At 42.8% G+C, this 23,411-nt stretch overlaps 2 protein-coding genes across 4 annotated transcripts in view; both read right to left on the minus strand.

Annotated features, from left to right (window-relative positions):
* LOC146175801 (protein-cysteine N-palmitoyltransferase HHAT-like) overlaps positions 1–6,589 on the minus strand; it is a 31,896-nt gene extending 25,307 nt beyond the window's left edge. Inside the window, exons 1-3 of the mRNA XM_084582159.1 lie at positions 6,537–6,589; positions 2,163–2,248; positions 1,955–2,046 (exon numbers count right to left, since the gene is read on the minus strand). Coding sequence (XP_084438285.1) covers positions 1,955–2,046; positions 2,163–2,236 — 166 coding nt within the window. The 5' untranslated portion in view covers positions 2,237–2,248; positions 6,537–6,589. The remainder of the gene's footprint in view (positions 1–1,954; positions 2,047–2,162; positions 2,249–6,536) is intronic.
* A 1,216-nt stretch (positions 6,590–7,805) lies between these two features.
* The window catches only part of LOC146175802 (protein-cysteine N-palmitoyltransferase HHAT-like), a 42,676-nt gene continuing 27,070 nt past the window's right edge, over positions 7,806–23,411 (minus strand). For 2 of the 3 annotated variants that reach the window (XM_084582161.1, XM_084582160.1), the window contains exons 6-13: positions 22,326–22,520; positions 19,197–19,427; positions 16,930–17,045; positions 14,358–14,564; positions 12,797–12,832; positions 10,558–10,759; positions 9,314–9,458; positions 7,806–8,496 (exon numbers count right to left, since the gene is read on the minus strand). In XM_084582161.1, the coding sequence (XP_084438287.1) occupies positions 8,390–8,496; positions 9,314–9,458; positions 10,558–10,759; positions 12,797–12,832; positions 14,358–14,564; positions 16,930–17,045; positions 19,197–19,427; positions 22,326–22,520 (1,239 nt within the window). In that variant the 3' untranslated portion in view covers positions 7,806–8,389. The remainder of the gene's footprint in view (positions 8,497–9,313; positions 9,459–10,557; positions 10,760–12,796; positions 12,833–14,357; positions 14,565–16,929; positions 17,046–19,196; positions 19,428–22,325; positions 22,521–23,411) is intronic. The other variant, XM_084582162.1, reaches the window with a different exon arrangement.

Raw genomic sequence — 23,411 nt, forward strand, 5'->3', positions numbered from 1 at the left:
GTTTAGGCGGCGTTCCACTGATCCACCGAAGAGAATAGTTTGAAAAAGGTAGTTATGAATAGCAGGAACACCTAGAATTGATCATAAAACGACACTTCAAATAAGGCACCTTCTCTGCATGAAAGTAGGTGTCCTGCTCGACAGCTGCTTTCCACAGCGTTTGCAGAACTTCGACGAAATCCGAACGACCGCAGAAGCAACTGCTTTTTTCTCGCATTTGTGACCGCCTATGCTTAGGCGAGCCGCTTAATGTTGTGCCGCCTACCAGGGCTGCGTCAAGGCTATACGTAAGCGGCTCCATCAACGCGTCGCATATTTTTGCGTGTGTGCTTGACGGGAAGTGTGAGCAAAGCTGTAGTGAACATTATGTTCTCGCGTACTCATCTGGTGAGCAGAGGAAGTCATGAGGCGACTTCGGGGCGTATAACCTGTATAGTAAATGCTGCTGGACTGTGTCATGTTTGCTGATGTAAGCGACTATATTTCCTATTTGCCTTTTACTTCTCCAAATTCTTCAATTTCATACTGTCCCATGGTCCAAGCCACGCTCATACATAACTTTGAGAGCGCTTACCTAAACTATCACATGCACATTGTTGTGAACGGTGTGGCGCTTCATGGAACGGCTGGGTAGCAATTAATTATGAATATCGTGCATGATGGGAACATGAAGCGTAACATGAAATGATGAAGTCACTTCGATAGTAAAGGCGCATTGTAAAAAAAAAGCCGGTTTAATTTGTTTTATGAGCTTGTTACTCGCTTTTGTATAACTGTGCCACTCATTCTTAAAGGCGCAGAAATGAAAGGGGAGAAAATATATTCTGCGGCCAAGAAATTGTTTACTAGTGTAGGCAACCGTAACTGATATCAATTTTATTTGCCGGATGGCGTCTTTTACGATCACGCATGAGAGCGAAGACAGCTTAATGTTTCATTTAATCCTACCCATTTTGTGAAACATTTTACATAAAATTAATTTTAGATATCTGCCAGCGCTGCATATTTTTGTCGGGTTCGAATGGCAGTGAATTGAAAGATATTGAGTGCTGATTGTCTTTAAAGAAAAACTTGGTTAGAGGGCCTCTGGTTGGTGTGTGCGTGACAGAGAGCAGAGGACAGGAGGCACCTTATGTCGTTGCGGGAAAAGGCTTCTAAGGGGAATATCGAAACATTGCAATTACACGGCCCGTTAAAATGTTTACCTCATCTCTTTGGTCTTAGCTCGTCACATTTTTCCTTTCCGATGCACATATACATTACATAATTACATAATGAAAATAGTCATCAAGTCTGTGAGTGTAATAGAAACCTAAAGCTTAAATTTGGCATTCATATATGCTCGTGTATTTGGCCGGACTGAGAGTGCCTTATTAAAGACAGTTCTATATACTTCATAAGCACTGAATGTACGCTGTTATCTACTAGAAATATTTCAGCTTAGCAAATCGTTGACATGCGTTCTAAGCGCTCGGTATTCAATTCAAATAGGTATTGCTTTTCTATAGTGTATTTGTTTTACGGTTTTGCCTTGCCACTGTCGGCGTTTCCCTTTTCAGGGCTACTTTTGGCAGTCAGCGCTCTAGTCAGTCATCAGTAAAGTGTGGCGAAAGCTGCCCACGTGCGAGCTCAATGTCGTGCCTTCAACCTCTCCAAAGTGAACAGGAGCTAGCGGTTAGGAACTCCAAGAGAGTTCGGTTGCAAAGAACTGCGGATCGACCAACAAAAGCATGCGCCTGGATTGAGTTAGAAATGACTACAATAGCTTTGAACATATAACACATAGATAAAGTGAATGATAATTCCTTTTGTAAATACTGTTTTTATTTTAGGTCTTGTTGTAACATTTTTATTTCTGCAGTAAACATTGTGCACAACACAATCTTTCGAGGTGTAGTTTCTTACATATTTAACATTAGAATTTAGTGTAGATGATGCAACAATGGTCACTCACTCGCTTTATCGTTGGCATATCTCCAAATGACGTAGACAAAGCCTGAGAGGCCGGTGCACCAGTGAAGAAGTACCACACAATTCCAGGTCCCACTGAATTGAGCGTAGACGATTAAATTAGCGTGTTTTCAATAAGACTTGTTCAATAAAAATAAAGGCCTGATAAACAAAGGCACTAAAAGGTAACCCTGGGGCTGCACCTTGCATACCTGTGAGGTTCGTTTTGTTGCTCCGTATTGGCAGCCCGCCTTCTTTCAGTCGCCGAACCTCTGCCAGCTGGCATGTCTCGTGCAGACTACGGCCCCCACGGAATAATCGAAAAACGTCAGGTTGCTTTTCACAGTCGCGGTTGCCGTTTTTCTAAACTGTTTTTTCACGCACGCGGCAGACGCTAAGAAAGACACGCGCACAAGCACACACAATTACGAAAACACGATCACGCATGCGCAAGCACAATCTTCCACGCACCCTTTCAAATACACACAAGAACACGTGCTCACAAGCGCCCATTTCTTAAATACAGATGTCCTGTTTTATTTTGAACAATTGCTTTCTTGCCGAAGGAATAATACATATTTCTCTTGGTTGCCGTCAAAGAAGCTGAATCGACCTGGTTTTAATTACAAACTGGCATGCGAGACATGAAAGTATCATTGTACTTAATGTCAGCATTGTATAAATATGTAGCATTCTTACACAGAGTGCATTGCAGCTTTCTTTTTTTATAGGTAATGACAACGCTCACTAGTCACTTACTTGAGACACGTGCGCAGATCGGCAAAAAGAGCTAGGCCCGTAAAGTTATGGGGGACGCCATTTCTCTTTTCGTAATTTGTTTTTACAACTATTTCCGAATGGCGGGTGAGAGACTATAGCGGAGTGGCATCAGCTAGGCGATCTCGAGCAGTGCTAGTCGGACAAAGAGCATGAGCGATAAGGTCGCCAGCTGACAGGCGGCGCACATGTGTAGAGAAAAGGTCTAATGTCGTGGCAGAGACAAACTCATCATTTGCGACAAACATCCACGGGTTTTTTCTCGCTACAAGAAAAGCATAGCACGCATCTGCCGGATTTTATTTTGTAGCCTCGCTGCCAGTCGGCGATTTTAAAATGCACGGTGTAAGCATCTTTCCTTTTTCTTCTTGCAGATTGCTCTCAGCGTGGGTGAGAACAGGGCGGAGACACAGTAAACAAATGCAGGCTTCATGTTAGAGGCACAGAATACACAGGATATTACTTTGCAGGAATTGCTTTAACAAGTCAGTGAACCGACCTGTCGGTGTTAATCGGGAACAGAAAAACGCCTCCGATTACTATCACCTTTCGTAGAGAGGTAACATGGAATTGACTTTGAAAATGGCCTTGTCGTTAGGTTGGAGTATCGTTATTGGCGTTATACCAACCAGAGAGAAGCGGAGCACACAATTCTCTTCTAGAAGGAGTAGCTAGCTGCAACTATCTAGAACCATTAGGTAGCGACTGCTGCGAAGCTTCATATCAAACTTCGCTTCAAGGTGTAGTATAAAGATTTAAGGTATATATAGTATATATATATATATATATATATATAGTATATATATATATATATATATATATATAGTATATATATATATATATATATATATATATATATATATATATATATATATATATATATATATATATATACTATATATATATATATATATATATATACTATATATATATATATATATATATATATATATATATATATATATATATATATATATATATACATGAAGGAAAGAAGCCAACAGTCGGCGAGACCAAGGAAAGCGTTGGGGATGGTACTTTGTCTTTTTTTTTATTTTTTTTTAATGTTTACTTGGATAATCACAGAAATTAGTAATGAAATCTCTTTAGGGGAAAGATAATTAAACACAAAGTAGAAGAAAAAACAACGTGCCGATGGTGGGATCCGAACCCACGACCTCCGAATATCGCGTCCGGTGCTCTTCCAACTGAGCTACATCGGCCGCTGTCCCCCCTGCTACTTGCTTGGGTATTATTATTATTGGGTAATAATACCCAAGCAAGTAGCAGGGGGGACAGCGGCCGATGTAGCTCAGTTGGAAGAGCACCGGACGCGATATTCGGAGGTCGTGGGTTCGGATCCCACCATCGGCACGTTGTTTTTTCTTCTACTTTGTGTTTAATTATCTTTCCCCTAAAGAGATTTCATTACTAATTTCTGTGATTATCCAAGTAAACATTAAAAAAAAATAAAAAAAAAAGACAAAGTACCATCCCCAACGCTTTCCTTGGTCTCGCCGACTGTTGGCTTCTTTCCTTCATGTATTATAACGAGCACCCTCATTTCCCCTTAATTGATCTGTATATATATATATATATATATATATATATATATATTGCAGCGTGCCTCGCGGAACCGAGAAAGAAGAGAACGATACAGTGCAGTGGGTGGAACTGATCGGTTCAGTGTTCGCTGCCTTGTACTCGTTACAATATATATATATGGGCCATTCGCTTAAACCTAAGGGTCATTGTATCTTTCTGAAAGCTTCAAATCATACAGAATAAAAGAATACTGAAAGGAAAGGCACCGGATCTGAAGTGCTGAACGATGGCATACTGATCCGCCTGGTGGTCAGCATGCCATCGTTCAGCACTTCAGACGCGTTTGTTGACCAAGAGGGAATAATTGTAGCGCAGTGAAGTTGCATGTGCAGTGTAAAGTAATTATGTAATGCTGCCTATTTATTATGTCGGAGAAGATAATTTTGCACAGAGGCTTATGTTATATTGTTTTAGCGCGTGCTTTAGGAAAGAAACACCAAAATTTTACCTGCGGGGTATCCTTGTTGCCACGTGACCATTTAATCATGGATCGTACCTCCATTTCACTCAGCGTTGTTTTCGGGCCCTAGCAAGCAGCCCTTATCTCTTTTTTTTTTTTTTTGCCTCCAGTTCTTCCTTTTTGCACGTAGTTTTACTTTGCTGTTTTTGTTACCGTAATCTTTGTTGGCCTATATATTTGTGATGTTCACTTGTAGCGCCAACTAACTTGATACACTATGTGAACTATATTTATTTGTGTCTTAGTTTGTGGAGTTGTCAGCTGCACTTTCTTGCAACACAGTTCGTTCGTTTTCTATTTTAAGTTCGTTTTTCTTTACTTGCAAGAGCAACCCTACGACACAAATACAGCCGTTTATAAATGCTTGTTTTTGAGATAAATCTGTACCATGAAAACAGCTGCTTACGAGCTATCAGTTACGGAAAAGTGAAGGGCACAAGGAACATTTCTGCTACAAGAAGTGTCCGTCTTATGGCGCACAGGTGCATTCTGTTCTCCGTTAACGCAGTAGTATGGATAAATAGATGGAGTTGATGGCGGAGGTTTTGAACCATAAGAGAAAAACAAAATGGCCAAAATACAGAGCTGTGATTGAGGCAGCGCATGACGCACAACGCAATGATTATATAGCAAACATAGCGCGAAAAAAAAATGCAATATAAACAATATAGCACACGGTGGAACGATGCACCACGAACAACGCGAAATCGGCGTTAAAAGTTTGTGACGTATCCTCTAGGATAGCAATGCTAGAAATCAACTTTCAACGCATTGCTAAAATAGCTAATATAATATAAAAGACAAATGTAATTCTGGCAAACACCAGACAACGACATCAAATTAATACATGCAACAAGCGTTGTCATGCCTTGTTACTTAGGGCCAGTTTAACCGGATAAGCCCAATGAAATCTACTAATGACGACCATCTGGGGCTATGACGTTCGATACTACACTTCATTGCCTTTCAGTCCTCCTGTCGCATGCATGGTTGTGCATGTTGTAGGTGCCTATGTGGAGCTGGCAAAATGAAAACGCCCTTCTAGCTTGACATGCGATCGTCTGGTTCATAAATGACCACACGCTTAATTAACTGTACGGTAGCCGGCTCTTCATCTCAAGTCTGCCCTCACGTGAATTATGCCAATGATCTTCGTCTCCCTGTGCCATAGTGTTTGCATCCCGACACTGAATTATTGAGCGTAGCACTCAACTCTCTACCGAAAAGATTGGCACTTAGCTCATTGGAATATTTTGAGTAAAGTGGCAACTATTACCGTTATATATCACAGATGAACTCGAAAAGGCTAAGAAAAAGCTGTTTTTCAGAGCTTGTTTTACAGGTTTGAAACTTCAGTTACCCCTGTGAACATGGTTCATCAAGCATTCCGGCAGTAAAAGTAAAGGTAACGGATTTGAGCACCCCACAGGCTAGAGTATTGACCTGGAAATTGTTATAACGTAGGCTTGCGTGTGGTGGCGTCACGGCTTTATGTTGATATGAAGGTACATACCCAACCACCTGCGCAAACTGAGCCATAATGTATTGCAAATGGGATTCCATTTACCGGTTGCCTGAAGAAAACTTATGAAAGTGCACCGACCGGTGCACTGGTATTAAGTGGGTTGCTATCCTCGCAGCGTGAAAATAGATAGAAGTGGAAATAAGAGGGGGGAAATGGTAAAAGTTGTATTAATACGTTACTGCGCCAAATATAAATCAAGTGCACAAACATCCGACTTACGAGGACTTGAGCCAAAGCACTAGAAAGCAGCTGCTCTGTCGGCTGCAATTTGACACTACAAAGACAAAAGTTACATGCATTCGCGCACGACAAATCCTCTTTCACAGAGGCTGCCCTTGTAAGCGAATGAGCAATGCTGATGTGGAAGAAAAAACGTTCTTACTCCTACCAATGTTAACGAATTCAGGTTGACCACACTCTAAAGAAAGAGAAGGAACATATGCCCCTTTCTACATTTGAGTGAAAACGTTATCAATCAGTGTAGTTAAAAATTGTCACTAAAAGATGTTCCGGGGAGCGAATAGCGTTCTTTTAAGGCGAAATGCTTTAATGTCTCGCGCTGTCGTTAGTAGCCGTGTCGGCAAATAAACCTTGTCTTTCACCGGAATTCGAAATTCCATCCTTTGGATCTCCAGCCCAGCGCTTTACCACTGCGCCACGCATGGATTGTTTTTTTTTATTGCCTTGCTTTGGCACACGACATAACACAAAAGGAAAATCCCATCAAGACATGAAAAAAGATACAAGGTAATGTACATGAATGAATGTCATGATCAGCCAGTGTTAGACTGACCTCGTCGCTTTAAAACTTCCGCAGCGACAACAAAGGCTCTGCGCTTGAGAGCCATTCGGGAGGTTCTGCAGCCACGTTTTGAAGGGCTATAAACCGCTCCATACTCTCTGGAAAATAAATTCGAGCTGGTCTGGCATCCCTGTATATGGCGCGTCACGCGCCGGATCATGAAACGCTCTTCATAATTCCCCTTGTCTACAGTGAGAATGATATCGCGATTCCGCGAGTTTAATACTGCATCTTTCCTTTCCTGTAGACGAATTATACAACGCAGGCATAACGAATTACACATGATTTGTATTTTAAACAAATAACGTCCGGGGCAAAAAGAAAGAGATACATTGAGTCATTAATACTTTATTCTGCGAGAACAAACGTCTTCAGGTTTAATTTTTTCTGGCGTACCCAAAACGAGTCAAATAAGCTGGCATTATCATCACTCGCTGGCATTGATGCCTTAGAAAAGACCGTCCACTGACTTGCTGTCTTGCTGCATCTTGCTTAGCACTTGTTTAGGTTCATGTTTATGTTTTTGTACTTAGTGTTTCGCACTTCGTTTTCTAATTATTGGCCTGCCTGCTGGGGCTCTTTACTGGGCCCGACGGACGGACGGACAGAAAAATTCTGCAGCAGCAACAAAGAGTGCGCCCGGAAGAAACACAGAACGGGGCTTGCAACACTGCAGAATTTATTCATGAAAAATAGATTCTAGAGCAGCTGAACCCGGTGAATATTGAATGGTTTCCGACAGCGAGTTGGTTATTATTAGTGAAAGCCGATAGGTTAGCATTTGGTTTACAATTGAATGGTAGCCGCTAATCTGGAATAATGCAATACAGGAAGCTGGCTGTTGTATAATGCAAAGAATCTGATGTGGGAAGGAGTCTAACTTGTGATATTCGTATATCAGAGCAGGCCAAGGCTGCTGTTGATATTCACATGTTTGTGAAATAATTCACTTTGCCGGTTGTTGTCAAATATGAGTGTAGGAATTAATTTTGGTCGTAATAGAGGTCGTGACGCGGAGGAAATTTGTGAAATATTAGATGCATCCATAATACGCTTGAGCTACTAATTATCGTTTCAGGGTAGGCATGCTGGAAAACCGTTCCGCAAATGTTTTCTTATTTAACAAGTTTATTGTCTCGATAAGGATAAACAATGATTGGGCAGCACTAACTGGAAGGCATTCTCAGTAGTAGGGTATAAGAGAATTCTTTTTGTTCCTAGTCGATGAATATGGGTATGTACTGCAGAGTTTGAAGATCATGGCCGCCGTTTAGGCTTGCTTCTTTTTTTCCGTCTCCTCCCACTCCTTAACATAGGACGCGACGTGGCAGGCACAGTACAAGCCAGCCAGTACGGGAACAAGAGGGAATGGGAATCCTGTAGTAGAAAGTGTAAAAAGAAATATCAGCTCAATGGAATGAATTTGAACACAACGTTCTCTGGACGCAAATTGCAACTTGAAGGAGCTGCTTCCAAAAAACCGGTCTCTACTACTTCCCTATCCGAGTAAGAGCGGAAAGTTTGTGTACTTTGGCTAAATTCACTATGATGAAAAATATCCAGTCTATATCCAGTCAGACTATCATGAATCTGTCTTCTTGGGCCAAAGTTTAAATGAATAAGGCATTGAACTCCCACGTCTTGTGGTTGTGTCTAGTTTTTGCAGACTTAGTTGAAAAAAAAAAAACAACACTGGCGCAGTACTGCAATTGCCGCAAATCCAAAACCTATCAAGCTTATTGTACCCCAGAATCCGACTTTTCCTGACGCTATGTGAGCAATGATACCCCTTTATGTTCGCTTTTCCGCTGGCTGTTCTGTTTCTTAAAAACATTTATATCTCCAAACGCAGTATTTTCGTACATTTAGCTCATTTACAAGCCGCAGTTTATGGATATATTTGAATTACGTAGTTTGTCGGAAGCAATTGGTCGTTTCTACTTGTGACGACACCCACACTTTGCTTTATATCGCAATAAGGCATTCACTTTTTATGCGCAGGCCCAGAAAGCTTCAGAGACAGAAAATCTCTCTATGGATGCCAAAGAAAAGCCATTATAACAAGGCTTGATTGAAGCGTACCATTTTCAACACAAAAAATGACCTGCTTTTCCTTAAAGGCAGGATGCTATTTGCCTTATGATTATGATGACAACTATGCCAATTTACTGCAGTCTTGACGGGATGAACATACCGAGCAGAATCTTTCGGCACACGATGAAGCAGACTTCGACTTCAACGAGGTGGAAGAGGCAGGCCAGGATGGTGAGGAGGTAGTGAGGAGAACCAAGTAGAGCTGCTGCCTCTCGCATTCGTCCAGCCGTGCCGAGGTACCGCGTCTGTAGAGGAATTCAACCAGCGAGACGGCGGTTGCGTATATCTCTCTTGTGCTACTCACTAAAACAAAGATTTCGGGTAACAGCACGAGTACCAAGTCCGTTCAAGCTAAGTTCATATTAGAAGCAGCATGAATATTTCGCTGCAGCGCAAGCTTCCCTATAATCCCCACTCGTCGTTAGCTTTTTTCCTCAAAATTGGTGGAAGACAGTACCGTAAATTTCACAGCTGCTATTGGCATTCAATGAAATGAAGAAGGGGAGCCTTGACCGCTAGCTAACGCTTCCGTAAGAAGACCGCAAGTTCGCCCTTATATAATACGCACAGGGCAAGCCCTTTTGTCGAAACGTTTACTGGTGGATTGAGGTTTTCCATCTATCTTCGCTAACTTTTTGTGTTTCATTAGCCCCCTCTGCGCGTCCGTCCTTTAGTCTGCTTTGTTAATATCGCCCCTCCTCTTTATTTCATGCTTCCAAAGACGTCACAGAATTAACGTAGCGAGTCAAAACGAGTCTGTTTATAAGCAAAACAGGAAAAGAGGGCCCTCAACAGGCAATGTAAGCAGACGGAGTATTCTTTCTGTGAGCCTTGATATCGTGAAACTCTCCGAAGTTTTTCTACGATTGGGTTCGAGTTGTATTCTTCGTAGGAACTCACTTACACTGTCGGCTTAGTTATCTGCCTTACTGTGCTTTATTCGAGGAACTCTTAGACTTGGCCACATCCCGTGCATTCTAAGCTCACGGCGCTTTCGATCGAGTCTTCCTGCTTGAAACTCTGATCTAGCGCGCTACATTCTCGCCTCTTTAGTGCGGTTTTTAAATCAAGAGTTTGAGCCTAAAAATTTCAACACCTTCATGATATTCACCCATACGGTTTTATGCTCTAGCTTTGTTTTCAATGCCTTTTTTGACTCGGCGCTGTGCGCGATGACTGGCAGTTTCTGTTGGACGAAAGCTTTCACACTTTTCTTTGTGCCGAAAATGAATGACACGATGAAGAAAAAGAAGGAAGTAATTGCAGTTCTGACGACTTCCAGCATGAATTCAAAGATAGGCGAAAAAAAGTAAAAATATCGCTATTTCTCCTAAATCCACGTACCTCAAGGTTCTTTATGACGGTCCACTTCCTGACCTGAGTTACGAAAATTTCGAAGGAGATTCCGAGCACGCTCAGGGTGCACCAGATTCCATCCCCTTTTTCCATGTCGTGCCAGTACCAGGTAAAAGCAAAAGACCCCGCAGTGCCGATTACCAGCCAGCAGGGTCCTTTAGTGCTACCTGCCAAGGGCTCGTAGAAGTATCTGCAAACGCACCCGCCGCAAGAACGTAAGGAGCAGCCACGGGCAAACAAAAAAAGAATGCACAAACGATCAATAAGATGCATGCGCTCTTGAGCAGTGAGCGCTAGTGTTCTGCAATACGCTACACGATGATATAATCTGGTTTTCTTACATAGCAACTACATGACTAAAATTGAAATCGCTCAAATAAAAGTAGCAGGTTATATCAATAACAAATACTTTTGTACAGACTCATTCACCCTTCTTTTAGATCGGTCAGACGTAAACACACGCTCGACTAGAGCAATACAAGCTTGACTAAAATTTGTTTTTCAAATTCGACACCGTCATAACAAAATTGATATCAGCCAGTGAATATTGTATTCGCAGTGTCGAATAAAACGGCACAAGCACGAACACAGTATTTCTCTTTCCAACGGCGCTTTCAGGCCTTCGTTCTTTCCTCGTGCAAAAAGAAAATGGAATGAATCAAACCCACTCCTGAGAAACACGAATACATTGTCGACATTCGTATCCCAGCTATAATTATAGTCACAGGAGATCACTAGAACTTTTTAGATTTATTCCTGGTTTCTGTTCACACGGCAGAGAGAGTATACACTGTTATTGTTCACGCCAATTATTATTAAATAGTACTGACAGTTATGTTTTCTTTTTTTCTTCTAAATGTGACTGTTCTGGCGTTCGCATTATTCTGATGGGTGTTCTACAAAGATTACATATTTTTACATGTTTTGGACCGCATTGCTTCATTCTAAATCTGTTATGTAGGCATATACATAAAATGCTTCCATTTTGACCCGTTTGCTAGGCTTTCGATTGAGAGTATGCGGCATTGTTAAATAAACAAATGGAAGTGCACAAACAATATTTCATCTTTTCCGTGTCATTGATAGCGCCGAGATAGTTTTCTATTATATAACTTAAACCATTTGGGGTGCAGATGCCAACAATCACGTGAAAGAGGCATTGTCTTGATTGTTTGAGTCTGCCAGCTTCAAAAACGAGGTGCACGAATCCCTGTGTGTTCTGTTCCTCTCTACACCTTGCAAATAAAGTGAGCTGCCCGTTTTGACAGCTGCTTTTAACTCACCTATGCCATTAGGACTAGTGACGTCACACAACTGCCGACTAATCAGTGGCCGGTCATGGAACCTTGCCAACTACCATCTTCGCCCTCGTCCTTTGAGCTGTTTCGTCAAACATGGTCACCAAACTGGCTCGCTCCTCAAATATTGTTCGCTGTTGACGCCGGTGGATGTCGCCCGACAATGTCTTTGCAACAATGTCAAGGGGTTATAAACTGTTTTAACGGAGGGCAGTTTTTTCCCTACATTTGCACACCTTTGGACGGTAAATGCACTTTCACGTTCGAAAATTATTCTTCGTTGTTACCACTACAGTGAAGGCAGTGCCGAACGTAACCAAGCTTTCCTTTACAAAGTGGTATGCGTAACACTTATTTCAACTAACAACCCATTACTTCTTTGGAACCGTATGCCACTCTGAACTTCACTTTCTACACTGCCTTGCTTAATGTATGTTATAATACATTGTATTTTATACGTCATAACGATAGGGTTGTAGTTTTTCATTTTTTCACTGGCGCTCTTGTCCTTAACTGGAACTGTGCAGAGTCGACGGCCTCAATGTTCCGACCGAATTGCATAGGGATAATATGCCTGCTGCGTACCCGTAGGTCTTAAGGATATTAGTAACTTATATCCGAAATAAACGTATGGTAAACATACTCATTCCAGCATACGTTTTCTGGACGACGATTACTCAAAACGTCTTGTAAACTTCGTTTATTTTGAAAAGGTAAATTAGTCTTATGTACATTGTTTACGCCTACAGTCGTGAACCTTCTTTCTAGGTCCTCATTCAATCTAAACAGTCTCGTTCGTTACGTAAGAAGCTCGAGTTGAAAGCATTTCAGAGGTTGGTTGTATTCTCATTTCCTTTCCCAGAGAATGTTTTACCGCATTTATTGTAAACATGTGAACAACGATATTTTTAATATCTGACGTCACATACCTTCGTATTAGTAGATGCATACCCCGGTCGAAGTACCTGTAGTAGAACAGTGCGACATCAGGACCCAGATTTCATTCAACATCGCCAAAAGGCTACTGGTGGTTGAATATTTGGCATAGTCAATAAGCCCTTGAAGGCGGTAACTGTATAGCATTATTCCATGCGGTGCGCAGAGGGGTAAGGTACTGCATTATTCTAAAAATGGTCACTTAGTTTTTCTTTTTTGTTTTCCTTTTATATATGGTTTTTGTCAGCAATGAATACCTCCGTCATTCACCAGAAAAATGGATTCTTCAATTTTTATAAACAAGACCGCTTTATGGACTTGCTGCCTCAAAATGCTAGAACCATAGGTTAGTTTGGCTAATATAGGATCCAGCACAACTCAAAGGGATTGGGTACTCCAGGTTTTCTACTCAAGAACTGCACTTTAGCAGCGTGAGAGAGAGAGAGAAAACATTAGAGAGTGATTTGGATGGTCTTGGCCCTGGGTTGCACTAGCTGCTTAACTTTTAACTGTAGGGCTCGATCCCCTAATTCTCTCTCTCTCCCCCTGCCTCACACACACACACGCACGCACACACACACACACGCACGCACGCACGCGCGCGCGCGCACGTACACACACACACACACACACACACACACACACACACACACACACACACACACGCACGCACGCACGCACGCACGCACGCACGCACGCACGCACGCACGCACGCACGCACGCACGCACGCACGCACGCACGCACGCACGCACGCACGCACGCACACACACACACACACACACACACACACACACACACACACACACACACACACACACACACACACACACACACACACACACACACACACACACACACACACACACACACACACACACACACACACACACACACACACACACACACACACACACACACACACACACACACACACACACACACACACACACACACACACACACACACACACACACACACACACACACACACACACACACACACACACACACACACACACACACACACACACACACACACACACACACACACACACACACACACACACACACACACACACACACACACACACACACACACACACACACACACACACACACACACACACACACACACACACACATAAAGCATTGCAGCTACAGGCAAGATGGGGTCTCTACACATTACTATTTTGGGTCTTTACTCAGAGTGAACGTTGGCGCGATAGAGACGGCGAGAAGAATACAATACTGTTCTTAGTCTCATTATGAATGCACTAAAGCGAGAGAGCACAGCAGAACCTATCAAATTAGAGGCAACGGGGTCCTGCTAAGGACCCCGTTATACTCGTTAAACTCCATATGTAAAGGTAGGTATTTGTATACGCACTTCATATACTTTATATATGTATGTATAGATATACGTATTTTATATACATACTCCATATGCATGCTCGTTAAACTCCATATGTAAAAGGGTGAATATACACATTCAAAGGAACGGTGCCATGAAATGGTAAATATTTCCTGCCGCTCTAAACCAATTTGGTCACTGACCTCCAAAACTGCGAGCACTTGTTCAGCCTGGCGATGCATTTGGAATGCGGCGGAATTTCGATGCCTTCAGCGTGAGCAAGGGCACCGGCGAAGCCATAGGTGAACACGTATCGTACGTAGAAAAAAAAGTGGAACGCCAACACGAAGCCCACAGTACTTGGGAGATCCAGTTTCTCAACCATCCAGGGCCAGTCAGCCATCGCCGAACTGCGGATGATGAAAAAAGAGGAGTCATGTTGCATTAATCCACCATTTTATGCACACTCGTATAAAATGAGAGGATTCTGTCACTTGGTGAGCATTTAGCCGTGTTAAGTTCGGACGTAGGGGAAAAAAGCGATTTTTCTGAGCATAGCAAGTTCGAAGTACTTATTGTACTTCTCATAGACGAAGTAGGATAAGAATGACTGCCAGAAATCAGCAGAGCGAAAATATTCTTGCGAAAGCAACACTACGACAGTCAAAGCGAGACCTTGGGTGGCCGCCGCTATGTCGTGAAGAGGCGTCGCTACGAGAAGGAGGAGAAGACGAAGAAGAAGACGACGAAGACGAAGAAAAAGAGGCGACCAAGAAGAAGACGACGAATCCGAGGAAGAAAAAGAAGGCGAAGAAGAAGACGAAGAAGCAGAAGGAGATGAAGAAGAGGAAGAGGAAGAAGAAGGCTCGCTTACCCTAATTTCAAGAGGCCAACAACAATACCCGTAGCTAATGTTTCCGCTCCACATTTGGTTCAGCAGCGTTGAACCCTTCTCTATGTTTTCTAGATTGATGCCTAATATTCGGATTTCTGCATACCCGCACTCGCTGGCACATTACACAGGGATTTCATGCATATTGGCTTCAGAAAAAACTGCCTATGCGGCTAAAGGTTGGTTTTTATAGTTCATTTTGGTAAGCTATAAACGCTTGAGAACTATGCAACCACGGTTTGTAGTAAAGTCATGGGTTTTGCAGTCACGCCCAATATCTCGTGAAGGTATTGCCTTTGATACTGAGGAATCAATCATGACATTAGGGGCCGCGCCTCGAGAAAACAAACTGCTTTAGACTACCGGGCTAACAGCTTACAGAGACCAAGTGATTTAGTACTTTAGTCTTTTCACCCCCTTTTAGCTTTCAAGTGCCTTGACTTACTGAAAGCTCCATTGGGAAGTAAGGCAGGGGATGTGTGTGTGTGTGGATGGTTGGGGCTTGGGGGAAGTCGTTTGTTCAAAACTTCAGCGTACCCAATGTCGTTTCCCTACCATAGTGTGATGGAGCGGATATCCGGTCTATTTACTACAGACTGGCGTGAGATACACAAGTGACGATTATAATTATTGCAATTATCTTGCACCGTTGAATGTATACTGGTCAAGTGTAAGGTCAAGTGTAATAGACTTAGAAGCACATAACAAACGGGTAATATATGATGGTGACCCTTTAGTCCCTGATAGCATTTACAAGCGGAATGTTATTCGTAATGGTTGCTATTACCAGTAATAACAGATAGTACGAGACGCAGAGGGGAAAATAAATTGGTCTAAAGTCTATCGAATCAAAGCTGACTTTGTGAGGTATGCACATCGAGATACGAAAAGTATTTTTTTTTTCAAACACTGAATTAAAAGAACATTTCTGAAATGTTTGGATTCACCGCCACTTCCGTTTCCGCACCGGCTTCATTGTGCTTTCGAGACAAACTGCGTCCGAATAAGCCGGAAACGATTTAAACTAGAATAAAGACATAAAACAAAACTAAAATGAGACCCCTCGTTGATAACTACCAAAAATCTCGTATAAAGCCTAACGCTACCATGCTTACGAATCGGCTGTCACTTTCTAAAGAAAATGATAAACTTGGATGAATTAATACTGCACTAATAAACTATAAAGAGGACTCATCGGAAGTGGACTTATATTGAGGGCACATTTCTTTTTTGAAAATCTGTAGGTTACTCAATTGAGCACTGAACTTTTACTTCACATAGCACTCTTTGAAGCTTTCCGATGCTTTTTTCAAGCTCTTTCGTGTAGACTTGTTTAATTATAATATGTGCCTTTCACACTATTTATACACAGTTTTTCAATAACTATTGCCATCTTTCTCGAGAACGGTGATGATTGTGCATGCCACCTTCCTTTTCAAAGGGAGCAGCGTTTACGTTTTCCACGGTGACTTAACGGTTGCGACCCTTGTTGCTCGAGTTCACAAGAAGAAGTTTGAGCCGCGGCAGCAGCGTTTTGGGGGAGACAAAATGTTTTATACTGCGGGGGTTTAGGATATGTTGGTGCGAGTGAAAGATCCGCAGCTGGTCGAAGTTATTCCGGAGCCATGCACAAGGGTGACGTTTCCTTTATTCCTTCTTGCACTTAGTATTTCATTCCTACTTTCACGGCGAGTTTCAGCAGTGAGCTGCTAGTCAGACAGGCACCGAGACCAGGTATGCAAACACAACGCAAAAGTAGCCGGCAGGTAGGTTAAGCCGCAAGTAGCTTGCGAACGATGGAAACCGAGGCTGTACTTTTCTAGGTCCCCGAATGATAATCCGAAAATTGAATTTGAAAAAAAAAAAAAAAGGCGAGTACAAACCTGTATATAAAGTGAGTCATTGCTTCCATTAAGACGAAGTGAGCTCCACTGCGCAGCAGCCTTGTGACGGCTGAAGCGATTTCCCGGGGCGTGCACTTGGGTCTCTCCTTCTCGAGCTGAAAAAAGGTTCAACTACTATTACGCACGAGCAACTGAAGACGCTGAAGGTAACAGAAAAGACCTGTTTGTACAACGCAATACCTTAATGGCTCTTCTACGAGGTTCTATTTTATATAAAGTTACAAGTTAGAAGAACCGAACCACAAAGTTGATGTGTTATGGGTATATGTTTACATGGGTCATTGTTTCTTCTAATACTCTAACGCTATTCTTCAGCCTTCTCCTTGAATTAGAGACGCTGTTGCGGCTCGGATCATTTCATGCACAACAGGTGCATGTTGTTTGCCAAAAACCGTAGTGATAAGCGGATGTCTTTGTTCTTAACAGAAGAGGCGATCTAAAGAAGTCAAACTGAATACTTCGAAAGACTGGACTACAATAGAACAAGATATACGCTATGTATATACAAAAAGCTTGAAAACGGAGAGAAGAAAAATAAGCAACAGTACCCCACTATTTAGAGTGCGCTTTTGCACACCAAAACTGGGGCGTTTAATGTTTTTCATGTATTTTAAGCTAATAATCTGGCATCAGACCACATTATGAAAAGATAAAAGAATACGCACCAATGGGTTAATAGTACATATGCTGTACCTACTCAGGAATGACGCGTTATCGTGGGTGAGAGATGTTCTTCAAAAACCGATGTTTATAATATATTTTGCTCTGCGGGAAACATAGTTTGAAGACCGGTGTAGAGGTTCTTTGGTGGACATTGTTCTTCGAGAACATCGTTAAAAACAGAATTGGAAGACAACTTGGTTCTGACGTGAGCATGCGGACCGCGGCAAGGCCGCAATAATATTGTGATTGCGTTACAGCCCACACCTGGAGGAAAAGGCGGAATTTGTCATGTATCTTAGTGATTAATGGTGAAAAACCATGAGGTCCAGCGATTGCACATCCCGCCGAGAAATCAGCCCTAGGGTCAGGTCACATGATATTGTGACGTCATCAACCTTTCGACCAATCAGAAAAGTTTGTGACAAAACAGTCCGCAACAGCGTGACAAGATGCAAGCGCTGACTTACAACTCAGAGTTTATTAAAAAAATAAATAAAACACGAGTTCTTATAACATCTGCACCACACCTCAAGTCACATGCGTCACAACAAAACATTGAGGAAATCTCAAATCGGAAGCAAAAACGTAATAAAAGACGAGAATCACATTCTTAGCATGTTCAGTTCCCTGTCTGTTAATTTAACATATGGTGTTCTGATGCACTACCGCTCCGCCTCGCTATCGAGGCTGCCTCGATAATTTCTCGGACCGGCTGTTCTCTGTGTCTGACAATTGCTTTGCACTTGCTGAGCTCAGGTGCACAAGTTTTTGAGGGGCAGTCTCTGCAACGTAATTCTGTAGCCTGATCAGGAAATGATCTGGCACGTGGCACGTAGAGTGACATGAATTGGCCAGTATGATATGTCTTTCTTAGGGCAATAACGTCCTCTAAATAGAAATAGAACGTTTCTGTGGATAAAGAAAAACATTTTCGCTTATGTGTACCTGAATATGCCAGTGCCTGTTAAGAAAAACAGATGGCTAACAAACATTATCTGCAGCACTCCGCTACGATGTATTCCATATTTTGATTTGTTTTGAGACGATTAAATTGCATCTGCATATCAAAACTTGCTGAAAAAAAAAATGGTCGAATGGTATCGATCTGATGCGTTATTGTCAGAGACAGACGAGCTACCTCTACACAAATGTGCGTTCATGTACGCGATAGTTTAGAGTTCTCATGCGATCACCTCACTTCGTAGAGGCATTGACAAACTCGCATTACATGCCAGCAAAGTTAAAATTAGAACGACTTATATTCATTACTAAACAGCCTTTTTAAGTGCAAGCATTGCCTTTTGTTCTAAGTGATCCAAAATAGCAATACTGCTCAGCCTTACTTCTTAGGAGTGCTTATTAGCACTACTAATTAAGACTTGTCTTTAGCAAATATAGTTGGGTCTCCTACCTGTAAAAGAAAGTGCAATGTTCGTACAGCAGCGAAACAGCAACAAACTGAAATGCTTTCAAGTGTCACTCGGATTTTTTAGCAATAAAAATATAGTTAGATGTACTTGAGAAATTCTTCCTCACAATGTAACATGAAAAGAAATGCAAGGCAGCAAGATAGCCCTCCTTACTTGGACTGCGTAGTCATCGTAGTTCTGCAGTGGTCCGAAGTAAAGGGTCGGCAGGTAGATGACGTAGGCGAGCGTTTTCCAGTACGGGGGCAGTCGGCGACGGCTTTCTTTCGGCTTCAGTCTCTCAGCGCGAATAAAGTCCACACTGTAGCTCAGACAGCGCAGAACGTTCCAGTGGCAGGCAATGAAGGAAACCATGTAGCACGTGCGTCCGTAGTGAGTGAACAGGTACTGGAGGGCAATCACAAATCCGATTAACATGCTGTATATCATGCAGATGCATTTATGGTTACGGGAGATTTTATAACCATACAGTTAAAAAGCTTAAAGAATCTATTCTAAATAGATATAAACCAACTCTCCACGAGGTCTACAGTATGTGCTGCCGTTTGGTATATTGTGTTGTCATGAGTATACGCGTAATATAAAAGCGTGTTGCATCCAAACCCGCAAGCTCTAGACCGGCGTTAACTCTTCTTCCGCCCTATGTGTCTGTACTCAGCACATGTTTTCTTACCGCTAAATGAGCGCGTTAAAACTTAGTTGCCACGTGTGTACAGGCAACTTCATATGATTCATAAATTTACAGATGGTGACGTGGCCACTGTTTATGTGTATATAACGCACGTGGACCTGGCGAAAGATTCAGCGAAGAACACCAGAGGCTTCTTGGTTACCTCGGTATGATAATGTTGCCGAACTACTTACTAGCCGAAGTGTTAGGATGCGAAATGCAAATATTGTGGAGTTTTATCCCATTTAAGCCTAGTTATCTGAATCTAAGCTTTCTTAGGCGTGGCTACAAAGTAATACTGGAATTCCTCCTCTATGCAATCTTCTCGCTCTTCGTCCGTCTCTCCTTCGAACCGATCACGTTTTCTCTTCGCCACTGCTTGTCGGTGAGTTATATCGGACGGATGATCAGACTAAGCCTGACGCAATAGTTCACGCACTAAAACCGGCATGTACCTTATCTACAGCGAGAATGACCAACCATACTCCGCCGAGGCGCTCGTGAAAACCCCTGCCTAGTGGCATGCTATTATGGCGGAAAGCCTCCGTGTCCACAATCGTGACGATCACTCGTTGGCCGAGGTAGCGTTACTGACAAGGGAGACGAAAAGCGGGCAGTGGCGTGGGCAGGAGCGCTCGTGCTGGGCCCGATTTGGCGGCTCAAGGTCAAATGCGCAAGTAAATAACATTGGTAGTTGCACTTCGAACAGTACAGATATGCTCTAAAAGCGTCCCTCATAGCCACTGTCACATTATAGGACGTTAAGCCCTTACACCATACACCCAAGCGATATTTTTCCTTTTAGGGTAAACGAGAATATAATCTCCGAAGACGCCGCACGATCAGCAAAAAGGCCGACTGCAGGATGAGGCCCCCATGTGCACATTTAAATGACAATCTTGGAGTGAGGGCACGAACGAATGAAGGAGAGATCTTGCTTTATGCTGTGCCCCTCTACATAGATCTCAAGAATATTGGATTTTTAGCGTCTTATGAAGGTGCCACCTTTCGTAGTCGGATTTCACGATAACGTAAAGCAGATTAAACAAAAAATTCAAAATTACTTTTTCAGAGCAAAAGCATCAGATCTTGTCGTGGTCAGGTTGGAATCTTGCTCGAAAAAAGGTTTAGTTACCCTAATATAATCGGTAGCTGGGAATGAGGCGGTATGCGCTCAACACTTTTTGAAGTGAATATGAAGAGTAATTGTTTGGCGCGCACAAATAATATGTGTGTTTAAAATTTGTTGCTGTAAGTATCATGCATGGTTTTATATCGCCTGGCAGCGAAAAACTGACCCGTTGTGACGGCGGATCGTCGTCCATGCACCGTTCACTCGACAAGACAGGTGCTGTGTCGCCTTGCTCGTCGGAACGACACGAGCCGAAGTGGCGTTAACAAAATAGTGCACATACGCCGCTGGGGCGAACCACCTTATTTAAACGCACGCGCGACTGATCACATTTTTTTCTGTGATAAATCCCGTTGTTCGTCGTCCGTGTTGAATGCCTGATGATAGACTGCTGCTGAAGCATATGACAATAAAACAGGCGAACACTGCGCGGAGAGCCGCGAGACATTCGAGAAATCTTTTCAGTTTTACACTTACATCTTCGAGATTCTATGAATAACAGGAATATTTAGAGGACTGGCGCAGAATATTCAGCCTCAGAGAAAGCAAAAACGCCATAAAGAGATGTTTGTGGCAGCTTCTCGGGAGTCCCTTTGTACAAATCCTTGAGCAGGCAAGGGTGGGATGAGGATGTCTTAAGGACAGTACTCACAATGCAGGTTACAACGGTTGCGAAGTCCTTTTATAATCTGCGTACTTGGAGTTTGTTTGCGAAGGCATTTTAGGAGCGACTGGGTTTTCACATGACATTTGGAACACATTGCATAATATGTAAGCAGCATGAGATTATAACGTTACTGGGTAGGGGTGTACTTTCAAACGGGCTCCAGATAATCATGGAAAATTTCTCTTATATCCAGAGGGTATTCGGTATTTTGCAATTGGAAATGACGAGGGGCTTCAATGTGATCGTATGCGTGGCCCTCACTCTATATGGCGGTTTTTAAGAGAGGGTTTCCGTTGCGATCCTGATGCCAAGCTTGAGCAGCTGTGTTTTACAGAGCATAGCTCATTTTATTGTGAAACCACTCTTCGAGACATCTCTCCTGACGATTGTGTGATGCCACAACGCCTGATTACGATAGCAACTGTGATGCCAGCCATTGCCATAAAAACTCGGTCAATGGGCAGTATTCACTGACGTCACAGCAGCAGCAATTTCGTTCTCTCTCGAGAACCTCGAATGGCTGCCGGTTTGAGCAAACGGCTTATCCCATGCTGGTCCGCTCGGGCTGTACGACTGACGTCACACGCTGCAGAAATAACTAAGATCGCACGAATTCCTTTTATTTTGACTTGGAACTTGAACTGTGCTATTGAACACATTGCGTAAACGTCCTAGGCATATTTAAAAACATCCGCCTAGTCCGTAGCCGTCTAATAATAGTTCTCGCTGTAGAAGACACTATAAGCGCATGTTCAAAAAGCGCTTAATCTGTCATCTAGTATAGACCGCCACTTCAGAATATACGAGACAACTTGCCATAAAGATGTCCGTCCTGCCAATCTTGCTATGAAGGAGCATAAACAGTGACACGGCGTAACTCAAGGCGGGGATGTGCAGAGCGGTAATGGCGTAGAACAGGGCATGCTGACAGAGGAAAACGATGGCAATCTCCCAACACAACGTCGATGCGGAGAACAGGCAGCAGTAGATGGCGTAAAAGACAGGAACCAGCTGCAAAGAAAAGAACAGATTGCGAATGCAACATTTTCAAAGCGGCGACGATTACAATGTATTTTAGAAGTGTTTTCCGGAGAAGCTGGTGTATAAGCTCGATTTAGCATCATGTACCGGTGCTCTCAAAAGCAAATGAAAAGCAATATTAGGGAAAAACTTTAATTTGGTTACGCCCATTTCATGCATCTTTTAATGCGTATATACAGACTAATTTCTATTTCGCGATATCCACAGTTCCGTAATAAAGTTCGACCATTATGCTTTGCATTTGACGATATTAAAGTTGTTCGACAAACCCGAGTTCCATATACATTTCATGGCACCTGTATGGTGCTTCCCAATGAGCCAGTGGGCCATCAGTCTGTCAGTTGGTGCCGCCAGGTATGCTATGATAATTCGATAACATTTGAATTCTGAAAGCAACAACTTACCAAGACCTGCCTCCTATATAACCCCATCGTCAGGCAAATTACACGTGCAAATTAATGTTGATACGTTTTGAGAGCGACGGCTGAAGCGGGGTTCGTGAGGTGCATGCAGCAATTTCGGTCCAGAAGACGCAATTAAAGTTAATAATAATTGGTTCCAAGGAACGGAAAGGCACACTATCTGTCACATTTGTTTCCGTGGACACCTGACCGCGCCGTAAGGGAAGAAATGGAGGTGGGATATAAAATAGAAAGAGAGAAAGAGCAGCCCTAGGGGAGGGCTGCGGAGTAATTTCGACCAGTTGAGGATCTTTAACGTGCACTGAGAACGCACAGCCCACGGACGCTTCCTCGTTTCGCCTCCATCGCATTTAATGTTTCCGTTGTTGTTTCATGCTATTTTCTCATGGATGACGTAAGTTCTGCTGCACGCGAATGATTTACTGCACACGTGTCATTG

This window comes from Amblyomma maculatum, chromosome 10, assembly GCF_055883805.1.
Source record: "Amblyomma maculatum isolate TAMU_Amacu chromosome 10, ASM5588380v1, whole genome shotgun sequence".
NCBI classification, from domain to species: domain Eukaryota; kingdom Metazoa; phylum Arthropoda; class Arachnida; order Ixodida; family Ixodidae; genus Amblyomma; species Amblyomma maculatum.